This window comes from Sinocyclocheilus rhinocerous, unplaced genomic scaffold (genome assembly GCF_001515625.1).
Source record: "Sinocyclocheilus rhinocerous isolate Xijiao unplaced genomic scaffold, SAMN03320098_v1.1 scaffold2245, whole genome shotgun sequence".
NCBI lineage: Eukaryota > Metazoa > Chordata > Actinopteri > Cypriniformes > Cyprinidae > Sinocyclocheilus > Sinocyclocheilus rhinocerous.
Window position 1 is genome coordinate 477,392 of NW_015637544.1, and position 12,342 is coordinate 489,733.

At 34.7% G+C, this 12,342-nt stretch overlaps 1 protein-coding gene across 1 annotated transcript in view; it reads left to right on the top strand.

The window, feature by feature from the left end:
• Positions 1 to 12,342, top strand: part of LOC107749031 (diacylglycerol kinase eta) — an 80,452-nt gene that overhangs the window by 56,591 nt on the left and 11,519 nt on the right. Inside the window, exons 16-25 of the mRNA XM_016564077.1 lie at positions 740 to 871; positions 3,440 to 3,574; positions 4,702 to 4,819; positions 4,902 to 5,012; positions 5,114 to 5,210; positions 6,113 to 6,220; positions 8,434 to 8,700; positions 9,033 to 9,125; positions 9,753 to 9,872; positions 11,492 to 11,597. Of these exons, the coding sequence (XP_016419563.1) occupies positions 740 to 871; positions 3,440 to 3,574; positions 4,702 to 4,819; positions 4,902 to 5,012; positions 5,114 to 5,210; positions 6,113 to 6,220; positions 8,434 to 8,700; positions 9,033 to 9,125; positions 9,753 to 9,872; positions 11,492 to 11,597 (1,287 nt within the window). The remainder of the gene's footprint in view (positions 1 to 739; positions 872 to 3,439; positions 3,575 to 4,701; positions 4,820 to 4,901; positions 5,013 to 5,113; positions 5,211 to 6,112; positions 6,221 to 8,433; positions 8,701 to 9,032; positions 9,126 to 9,752; positions 9,873 to 11,491; positions 11,598 to 12,342) is intronic.

Sequence of the window (12,342 nt, forward strand, 5' to 3'; positions counted from 1 at the left end):
TATATATATATATATATATATATAAATATATATATAATACAATATATATTTTGTGTACATATATTTAGTAAAACAAAAATGTTATTATAAATATAATTAAATAAATACATTTAAAATATATATAAAAAAACAATAATTAAATATTTTCTCTTTAATTTAAATGTTTCAGATACAGCACATTTTAATGTTAGAAATATGCTTTGTTAGGCACATTTTTCAGTTAATTTTATAGCACAAGTGTTATTGGACCATGTGTTAATTTTTTTTTTTATTAAATATAAAAATATAGGGTAATAAACAAGCTATATTTACTTTAGTACATATTTGACAAAATAATAATAATAATAATAAGGAATGTCACTTTGGGATATCCAAGAGTTTTGAATTGATTCATTGCAACAAAAAAGTGATTCACATAAGTAAACTGAATTGAGCAATGCTAGCTGTATGCAACTCAGGTTTAAAGTCAGTGTGAAATGATATGAGTAATTCTTGATATCAGTCACCTTCAGAGCTGAAGCAGTTCTCAAGACAAGGAAAGATTGCGAAACTAGTCTGATGACACGCTCTTTGGGAAACTTCAACAAAAAGCACATTGAAAAATTGTAATGCTCACAATCTTGTGTCATTTTATACCTCCATCAAAAACATGAAAATTACTATATAAATAAAATATTACCCAGCCCTGCCTACTTCTATGTTCCACGTGAAGAAGTGCATGTTTGTGTCTGTGCTGTAGTGGTGGACGAGCAGAACACTCACACGGAGGAGCAGGAGCTGCAGTCTCCCACAGACTTCAAGAAGGACAGTGAGGAGGAAAGCAGAGACAACGAGAAGGACGAGGACACTAAAGAACTGGAAGCCTTGCCCTGTGAGTTCACGCTTCTATATCTTAGACATGCTGTTGCTGTTAACTGTTTCCTATGAGACACAAAGTGCTCTTGCTGATCGGCCTTAAAAGCTGAATCCTCCATTGGGCTGCATTCAAGTGCCAGGATGTGTTTTGTCTCACAGGAGCTGTTTGTGCATGAAAGGCTTTTTTGTAAGTCTATTCTTTATAGAACGACTGGAATGCACTGTATGCTTGAAATACTCATACGATTTATTACAGTTGCCAACATGACAGTTGTACAGTAACGGGGAACTCTGAACTAGGGACTTCTTCACCACAATGCAATGCACATTACTCCAGCGTGACAAAGAAACTGAAAGCAATGTTAGTCGTGAGCATCTTTTTTTTGACTCACTATTTAATCAGATTGCCAAAAGTTACATTTTTAAAACAACATTTGCTTCAAAATATAAAATACCTCGATTCATTTACAAGATGATAACCGGACGCCACTTATGTGCAACATCATGAGATCATGTGACTAATCATCTATGGCGGAAAAATGCCTACTAATATGCAAAAACAGTAGGCAGGATGCAGTACATACTGGACATTGTTCAGTACGTCAGTTTTACATTCTGAACATAACTGTGCATTTTCAGCATATTATGATCTGAGACACAGTCATTCTAACAGCACTTTATTTAGGATGAACTGTGTGTGGTTCAGCCCTTGCTTTGGAGCTGAAGTATCTGAATGCATTCGTGGCTGAAAGGGTTAGTGCTGCCCTCTAGTGACAAACTCATTGTAGTAAATTATTGCAATTCAATGTAACTTCTTTAAAACAAATTAACCGCAGCATAAATTGTTGTTGCTGTTATTATTATTATTATTGGTTTTTATTTATTTATTTTTGGGATTATTTTTATATAAAAGAATGAACAAATTAACCGCAGCATAAATTGTTGTTGTTGTTGTTATTATTATTATTGGTTTTTGTTTATTTATTTTTGGGATTATTTTTATAAAAAAGAATGAACAAATTAACCGCAGCATAAATAGTTGTTGCTGTTATTATTATTATTATTATTATTATTATTATTATTATTATTATTATTGGTTTTTATTGATTTATTTTGGGGATTATTTTTATAAAAAAGAATGACTAGAAACTTAAATTATTATTGTTATTATTACGGTTTATTTTTATTGAAAAAAGAATTACTGTTAGTTGTTTCACACATTACTTTTAGTTTAACATTTCACCAACTTAAATTATTGTTATTATTATTACTTTTTTATAATAAAAATGCAGCAACATAAATTATTATTATTAGTAGTAGTAATAGTATTAATAATATTCTAAATAAAGACTCTTTTACACATTAGTCTTAGTTAAAAAAAATCAGCAACATTATTATTAGTAGTATTTGTATGATTATTATTATTTTTATATGGGTTTATTTTTATTAAAAAATTACTATTAGGTGTTTCACACATTACTTTTAGTTTAAAATTTCACCAACTTAAATAATTGTTATTATGAATAATTTTTTTATAATAAAAATGCAGCAACATAAATCATCATGATTATTATTATTGATATTCTAAATAAAGAATTACTCTTAGTTGTTTTACACATTAGTCTTAGTTTAAAAAAGCAGCAACATTATTATTATTAGTATTAGTATATTATTATTTTTAAATGGGTTTATTTTTATTAAAAATTACTATACGTTTTTTCACACATTACTTTTAGTTTAAAATTTTAGCAACTTAAATTATTCTTATTCTTATTATTAGGTTTTTATAATTAAAATGCAGGAACATGAATTATTATAATTATAATTATTATTATTATTATAATTAAAGAATTACTCTTAGTTGTTTTACACATTTCTCTTTGTTTAAAAATCAGCAACATAAATTATTATTATTATTATTATTATATGGGTTTATTTCTATTAATAATCTCTGAAAAGGTCTTCACTCTTATAGTTATAGTTGTTTTCATGAAGCCAGACTGTTCTAAATGGGGAGACAAGCTTTTTTTTTTTGCAAAATTGCTCAATAACACAATCTTTTTCCTTCAGAAGGTCTGGGATTTCCTAACGGCTTACAAGACCGTAAGTGTTTATGGCTGCAAATATGTTTGTAGGTGTCCCAGAGGATCCTGTGCTATATTTCTGTCTATAGAGAACATATCTTTGTTTGCTGGACAGTGGCACTTCCTGTTTACATAGTGGCCTGCTGTCTGCTCATGTTTCCAGTGGGGCACGAAACACTGGCTTTATTCTCTTTAGTTGGTTCAGTCTCTCAGGGGCTCCTCCGTCTCATAGCTGTTAAGTGCCCTTGATGTGTTTTGGTTTGTTCATGTGGGTTACGTTCTGCTGAATATCTCTTCTACAGCAGATTTTTCACTTCTTGTTGAGAGCCAGTGACCAAAATGCACGGGTTATTCTTACGTGCTGGAAAAACTGAGCATTTAGAAAACAAAACAGCATTAGATTTTGCTGCGTAACGGGCACTTGGGCAGATTATTGCTGTGACAAATGAGCGTGTTGTACACATGAGCTGATGTTTTGTTCTGTGTTTGTGCTTTCGCAGTGACTAAGTCGCTGTGTTCGCCGCCAGAGAGGCGTGTGAGTCGCAGCACGCAGTCCTGCGGCTCCTTTTCCATCACGCCCTTCACCACAAGCAAGGAGAACCTGCCTGTTCTCAACACGCGCATCATCTGTCCCGGTACGACAGCGAGTCTTTACTCTGCTGCTGCTGCTGCTGACCGGAAAACATCCAAAAGTGCCATTTCTGTCATCGTTTGTTCACTGTCATGCTGTTTCAAACCTGTGTGACTTTCGTTTTTTTTCCACTGAACACAAAAGGAGATGTTGCTGCTCTTTTCCGTTTAGTGAAAGTGAATTGTGACCTGTGGCTGCTTTTAAAAAGACCATTAAGGATTCATAAGTGTAGTCCAGAAGTCTGCAGAATGCTTGTAAAAAAGAATTGTATTGAATGTGTGCTTCAAGTAGTGTACTTCAAATCTTAAGTATAATAAAAAAAAAAATTATAACATATTAATTAAATAAAAGCACAATAAAGTGTACTTAAAAAGAGCACACTTTCATGACACTTAAGTACACTTTTAAGAGTGCACTTTGTAATAATGTCAGTTAAAAGTACTAATCACAAAAGCACATAGAAATTACAGTCTATTGTCTATTATTATAGAAATTATTGTCTATTTTAGTATACCGTAATTACATTCTGCAGTACATTACAATAATATTTCAAAAACACTAGAAATAATTAGCAAATTACATATAACCATGTACTTGTGTCTAACTTAAGTGGATCAAAAAACACTCAAAATTTCAGCCAATTGCACTTAATATAAATTTAAACTATAATACATTTTCATTTAATTGCAATTAACATGTAGTTAAGTGTCCAAACATTCAGTTCTCTCTTAAGTATATTGTTTTAAAGAATAGTTTTTATTTCCATAAAAGTATGTTAAGTTGTACTTTTGAAAACTGGAAGCTTTTCTGTGAGGAACAGACCAAAATTTCGATTTTTATTTGCTGAAAATAATAGAAATAATAATCCTAGATTTCAGTCGGTTTCTCACACAAAGCTATCATATGACCTCAGAACACTTGGAATATAGCGCACAATATTTATGATGCTTATTAAGTGCCTATTTGGAGCTTCAGACACCTTTCATCATGAATATTCTGCAAAACATCTTCTTTTGTGTTTCACTAAAAAGAAAGTTAAACAGGGTAAAAACAACAAGATGAGTAATCAATAATAGACTTTTCATTAAAATATCAGTTTTAATTATGGTTTTTCTGATTTGAAATCTTCAGGTCTGCGGGCAGGTCTTGCTGCCTCTATAGCTGGAAGCTCCATAATCAGCAAGATGCTGCTTGCCAACATTGATCCCTTTGGTGCAACACCCTTCATAGATCCTGACCTGGACTCTCTGTAAGAGCTTCGGTTTCCTTTTTCTTGTTTCAGTTTATTTTGAATGTATTCGTAAAACTTACACAAGTCATTTCTCCCACAGAGAGGGCTATTTGGAGAAGTGTGTGATGAATAACTACTTTGGGATTGGGTTGGATGCAAAGATCTCACTGGAGTTCAACAACAAGCGAGAGGAGCACCCAGAGAAATGCAGGTAGTTCAGGATATCAGCATAGTCTTATTTCATATACTGCATTTACCAAAACACCACTGACTAGGACTCAATGATTGACTAGTACTTCTTTCACTGTCCAGAAGTCGCACTAAAAACATGATGTGGTATGGAGTTCTGGGGACGAAAGAGCTTCTGCAGCGGACCTACAAGAACTTGGAGCAGAAAGTTCAGCTGGAGGTGAGACGAATTTTTTTTTTTTTTGAGGTAACCCTAATACCACAATTTGGGATTGAATAAAGCATTAAACATTAAATGAGCATAACTATTAAATAAATAATAAAAAAATAATAATAATTTGTAAAAAAACTAAACAAAACAAAAACAAGATACATATTAATAGGTTGTAACTATTATTTCACATAAATAAAAAACAAAAGATTAGTCTGATCATTTGTTTGCTCAATAACTTGGTAACAGATTGGATATAAATGATGGTACATCATGAATGTCACAATACAGTATATGAAATGTTCTCTTGTTTCTTTTAACAGGAGGAAAATTGTGCAGTAACAGGGTTGACATTTGATGTTGTAAAGTACTTTTATGTTAAATAATAGTTTATCTTACATATCTAGTACAGTGGTGCTCAACCCCCTTCATTGTCCCATATTCAAAGGCCAGATGCCCTTTTTCCAGTTGTTTGTGATTTTTTTTACTCACAATTGTGACCTGATAAAAATGTTTAGAGCTTGGCATAACTAGAAAAACATTGCCACAGAGATTTTATTAATATACATGTAATGATTTTTCCAGGTCTAGAAATTGCAGTTAAATTTAATTCAAATTAAGCTTCTTGAAAGTTTGGTCTAGTAGTTTTTATTTTCAGGAACAACAGACTTGTGCCTTGATTTGTGCTTTAAAAAAAGTAGCGGACACTAGTTGCTGCAATATTTGTGGAAAGTGCCAAATGTTGCCAAGCCTGAACAACCAACAAATGGTTTGATTTAACTGATTTAACGACAACAGCTGCTGGAACTGAACGTCTGAAGCAGTTGTGGGTCAAACGATTGCGTTGGCCGTCGACCGCTGTCCCAGTTTCAAGTTCAGGGCTCCTCATGGCTGTGTGATTGATTCTGCAGTGTGACGGCCAGTACATCCCACTCCCCAGTCTCCAGGGAATCGCTGTGCTGAACATCCCCAGCTACGCCGGGGGAACCAACTTCTGGGGCGGCACCAAAGAGGATGACGTAAGTCATGCTGCTAGAGGTCATGAGGGGCTTTTCTTATCAAACAGCATTACCATCCTGGCTCTGAGCTGTTCAGCCCTTAGACGTCAGTTAAAGGGATAGTTCACCCCAAAATAAAAATTTGATGTTTATCTGCTAACCCCCAGGGCATCCAAGATGTAGGTGACTTTGTTTCTTCAGTAGAACACAAACGAAGATTTTTAACTCAAACCGTTGCAGTCTGTCAGTCATATAATGTAAGTGGATGAGAATCACGGCTCTGTGCATGAAACTGAACAGTATTTATATCGTTTTTTACCTTTGATTCACCGCAATGTCCGAACTCTCCTGAGCGCGAGTGTCAATGTTCCATTTGAGACATAGGTGGCGGTAATGCACTTGTAAGTCTGCGGTCTGCCGTAAAGCAAGAAGAAGAAGAAGACGCGTCTGAGAACGCGCTAAGGACAGTTCGGACATTGCAGTGCATCAGAGGTAAAAAACTATATTGGGTGAACTATCCCTTTAAGAGTTGAAATATGACACCATGTAGAGAGGACATGATGTAGAGTTGTTTAATTAAGAGGATGAGCAGGCCCTGTGTTGACTCATGTTGTTTAACGTGCAGCTGGCTCTGAACAAAACCTTTTGAACCCAGAGTGACACGGGTCTTTGTTCGCAACAAGTGGCCTTTTGGCATCTGGTTTGTTTTAACTCACAGGGCCTCGTTCAGAATGAGGTTACCTCCGGACACAAGGTCTGGTTACAGAAGGGCAGAGTGCAGAAGATGCTTAGATGTCTGTGATCTTGGACAGGACAGTCGAGGACTCCGTTGAGTAGCTTTTTTAGAAATGGAAGAGAGTTTAACACTGTAAAGTCTGACATATGAAATAATAGTCTGATGTTTTACTGAGAAAAAACAAGATTTGGTTTTTAAAAAGCCTTTTTCCAGAAGGTACATCTGGAAAAAGGGGGGGTCGTCTTATAATCAGGGTCGTCTTATATTCGGGCCAATACGGTAACCATAAAACAGGGGATTAGAACAGTTTAATGAATAATTTGTCCAAAATGGCTTCATTAACACTAATGTTCAAAAGTCTGAGATCCTTAAGATTTTTAATGTTGTTGAAGGAAGTCTCTTCTGCTCAGTAAGACTGTGTTAATTTGATCAAATATACAGTAAAACAGTAATATTGTGAAATATTACATTTAAAATAATTATTTTAAAGATTCATAATTGTTAAAAACAGTCGCGCTGTTCAATATTTTTTTGGAGACGGTAATTTATTCTTTAGGAGTCTTTGATGAATCAAGATTTCAAAAGAACAGCATTTATTTAAAAAATGGTCAAAATTAGCGCGTTAACGCAGGCGATTAATTTTTTCAGTTTAACGCATTAAAAATATTTAAAGCAAGGAAAGGGGCTAGGGTTGGCCACCCCACTCACAACTGCTGCTTCTGTCACTTTTTCTCTTGACAAGAAGTACAGCACAAAGGTGCCGGCGTGACAGGCTACAGCGCGTAAAAATCCTTTCACATCAAAGCGCGAAATAAACTATGTGCATGCAATGTCGTGGTCCGTTAAGTCATGAAGTTACCAAAAAGTTGATTAAAGCTGCCTTAAAACTGTGCATGCATGTAATATATTTTATATGAGTCACATTTAAGAACATGTCTCTGAAATGGTTTTCAAAACTGATCTCACTCATCTAACACACCCGATTCAACTCGTCATTGTCACTTTTGATCAATGTAATGTGTCTTTGCTGAATAAAATTAATAATTTATTTAGAAAAAAAATCTTATTGACCCCAAACTTTTGAACAGTAATGTTTGCATATGTGGTTTTGTTGAGTATCATATTTGATACATCAGGCTTTTATGGTTCATAATATATTATGATATAGTGAAAACATGGAGCTCTTATTCGAAGAGGAGATACCACCTAAATGTTTATTCAGAGGCCCAAACTGAGCAAAAATACACAATTTGGTGCAGATGTTGTTATTTATATGGTCAAAAGGTAGGCTGAAATTCTGTTTGTAATGTAAATCAATTCGATTTTTATAACACTGTAGAAGACAACTATATAAATATCAGTTGCCACTCTATATCTTCCAGTTATATGTCTTAGTAAGTAAGATGGTTTATAAGTGTCAATGTGTGTAACCTTGCTAAACACTGGCTGTAAAACTCGCTATCATTTAAAAGAGTCTTGTATTTGTTTTTCAATAAAGGCATTTGAAAACACGCTTAAGTCTTGGGAGGATAAACTGAAATACGACAAGCCTCCGCTGAGGCCGCCCCTGTATTCTCAGCACTCTGTGGATCTGGCCACAGAGGAGGAGGCCACGCTCATCCAGATGTGCGCTCGAGCCGCAGAGGATCTCATCACCAGGATCTGCGAGGCTGCCAAAAACTACCAACTCCTCGAGCAGGAGCTGGCCCACGCCGTCAACGCCTCCTCACACGCCATCAACAAAACACACCCCAAGTTCCCCGAGGTGAACAATGCCAGCACTGAAGGACCGTTCACACCAATGAGTTATCATCATTCATCCTCTATACTATTACAAAAACCTACTTTGTCTCCAAATCACACAATTCTAATCTGGGTTTGGTGTGAAAGAGTTCAAAGTTCTATACTGATTTTTATCAGAGCACGTGATAGTTTTGTATGAAAATCGTTTTGCATTATCATTAAAAGCCTCTTTTGAAAAAATGAATGGTATTTTTACTTCAGGAACCCAACTATTGTGCTCTGTTGTCCTCATAGTTCAAATAAGTCACATAATTATGAGTAAATTCTCACGTCTGATTCATCTGTTCTCCTCAGAGCCTGACAAGAAACACTGCCATTGAGGTGGGCAGCACCGTGAAGGCCCTGCACAATGAGACCGAGTTGCTGCTAGTAGGACGAGTTCCATTGGTGAGTTGATTTAATGCTTTTAAGCTCATTTTCATTCACCTTTTCCAAGACATAAATGTTAATGGTTCTGCAAAGCAGGTCCCCATAAGGAAGAATAATCACATATGAGATCTTTTTAACATCTCCATTATTTCTCTTAAACTGCACTGAGATGCAGAGCAAATGGAGTCTTACATCTGTTTTTTACATCTATGTTGAAAGCATTTTAGGAGAAGCATCTAATACAAAGCTTATACTTGGATGGAGTACATTTTCAGCAAATTTTCATTTTTGTGTACACTACTCCTTTAAATGAAACATAATTGACTATAATAACAGTCTTAAAGGGATAGTTCACCCAAAAATTAGACTGACAGACTGCAACGGTTTGAGTTAAAAAATCTTTGTTTGTGTTCTACTGAAGAAACAAAGTCACCTACATCTTGGATGCCCTGGGGGTAAGCAGATAAACATCAAATTTTCATTTTTATTTTTGGGTGAACTATCCCTTTAAGGTATAAACTTTCAAGCAATACAATTTTCCCTCACCAGAATGACCATGCCAGATGCGTATGGCTATAGTAGTAAACAAAAAAAAAAACTTGAGGCTTTGATTCATTGACTCAGTCTGTGAGTTTATTTCTCTAGCAACTGGACCCTCCGCATGAAGAGCTGCTGTCCAGTGCCCTGCAGAGCGTTGAGGTTGAACTGGGAAAGCTGGCTGAGATCCCCTGGCTCTACCACATCTTACAGCCCAATGACGAGGAGGTGAGCACATCCTACAGAAACCGAGGGAAGCAGAAAGAATAGCTCCCTTGAAGCTTGTTCCCTACAGGATAGTTTTCGGAAACATGCTGACATCATTTATTCACCCTCATGTCATTACAAACCTGGTTAACTTTCTTTTTTCTGTAAAACACTAAACCATGCGTACAGTGAAAGTCAGTGGGGTCAAATGTTGTTTGAACTTGATGTTCTTTCAAATATCTTTTATTTGTGAAGATATTCCTTTGTTCTATTAAAAATATCTAATTTCCACAATGTCAGCTACCCTAATATGTATACATACACTACTATTCAAATATATGGGGCAGAGTTATTATAGTAAACTAAAACTATTAAAAAAATAAAAAAACATTTGTTACTTGAAAAAATATATATTTAAAAAAAACTTAAACTTGTTTTATTTCAGCTAATTGCCAAGGAAACTTGACATTCTAAAATAACTAAAACTAAAAATTATTCAAAATATTATAGACCTACTAAAAAAAGACCTAAATTATAGACCTACTAAAAAATATCTAAAGAAAAAAAAGACAAAAAAAACAACAACAAAATTACTAAATCTTTGAAATTAAAATGAAAACATTATATATATACTGTATATATATATAAATTGAAAATATTAATAAAACTGTAATAAGTATATCTCAGCTATGCTAAAATAACACTGTTATGGGGTCAGACTGGTCAGAAGTGACAGTAAAGACATATGTGACCCTGGAGCACAAAACCAGTCTTAAGTCACTGGGGTATATTTGTAGCAATAGCCAAAAATACATTGTATGGGTCAAAATTATAGATTTTTCTTTTATGCCAAAAATCATTAGTATATTAAGTAAAGATCATGTTCCATGAAGATATTTTGTAAATTTCCTACCATAAATATATCAAAACTTAATTTTTGATTAGTAATATGCATTGCTAAGAACTTCATTTGGACAACTTTAAAGGCAATTTTCTCAATATTTAGATTTTTTTGCACCCTTAGATTCCAGATTTTCAAATAGTTGTATCTCGGACGAATATTGTTCTATCGTAACAAACCATACATCAATGGAAAGCTTATTTATTCAGCTTTCAGATGATGTATAAATCTCAATTTTGAAAAATTGACACTTAAGACTGGTTTTGTGGTCCAGGGACACATTTATAATGTTACAAAAGATTTATATTTATAAATAAATGCTGTTCTGTTTGAACTTTCTATTTATTTAAGAATCCCAAAAAAATGTATCACAGTTTTCACAAAAATATTAAGCGTGATATTGATTTCTGAAGGATCATGTGACACTGAAGACTGGAGATATGATACTAAAAATTCAGCTTTCAATCACAAGAATAAATTGCATTTTACAATATATTAAAACAGAACCAAGTTATTTTAAATAGTAAAAATATTTTACAATATAGCTGTTTTTACTGGATTTTTGGTCAAATAAATTCAGCCCTTGTGAGCATAAGAGATTTCTTTTAAAACATTAGAAAATCTTTCTGACCCCAAACTTTTCAACAATAATGTACATGTATAATATACTAACAAATGTGAAGTGAGTATTTTGCAGTTCCTTGACTCTGAGACTGACAGGTCATTTTGTGTGAGACAGGATAACTCCCTCGAGTACGGAAAAAGAAACAGTCGGAGTGGCATGTTTCGCATAGTGCCAAAGTTCAAGAAAGAGAAAGCTCCGAAGAAATCCAGCCCACAGTCAGGTAAGTGTGTGTGTGTGTGTGTGTGTGTGTCCACATATTCAGTATTTGAATATCCTCACATGTGACAGACACTAAAATCATGGATGCCTCATCTTTTGTTGCATTCATAGTCATGTAAAAGTGTATTAGTGTTACATATTGCTTTTTGATTGGAAAAGATGCAAAAGCAGGACACTGAGACTTGGTTTTTTATTTTTGTAGAGGAAGTGACCTGATGATATAGAGCGCCATACAGCATGTACATCCTCTTCTGAGAGGACTCTCTGTTCATGTCCAGTGGTCCTCAGTCCAACCCAACCATCCATGAGTACCCCTGCACTCCTCTAGTCATGGTGTTGTCCTGAGAGTCAGAAACAGTCCATGTGTCTACACATGAACAGCAGACACAAACCAAGGTGTACCGCACAGAAAGGGAACAACACAAACCCAAACATGTCATACTGCACATTAGAGCTGCCCCCTAATAGTCGACTAACTGTTAGTCGATGAGAAGAGGCTTGGTCGACCAAAATTTAATTAGTCGCTTAGTCGCAGAAAAAAAAAATCCACACGAAGTGGCGAAATCACGCAGTCCGTGACGGACAAATCGTTAATGGCTGGTCTATGTGGTAATATAGTACATCGGGCAGGACATATGCTCACCTAACATTCATCGACCTCAAATATGGCTTATCGTCTGAAATATGTATGTAGTAGCAACTTTACATGGCAGCTCAATCTAATGTTAGCCTAGAAAAAAGTGCGC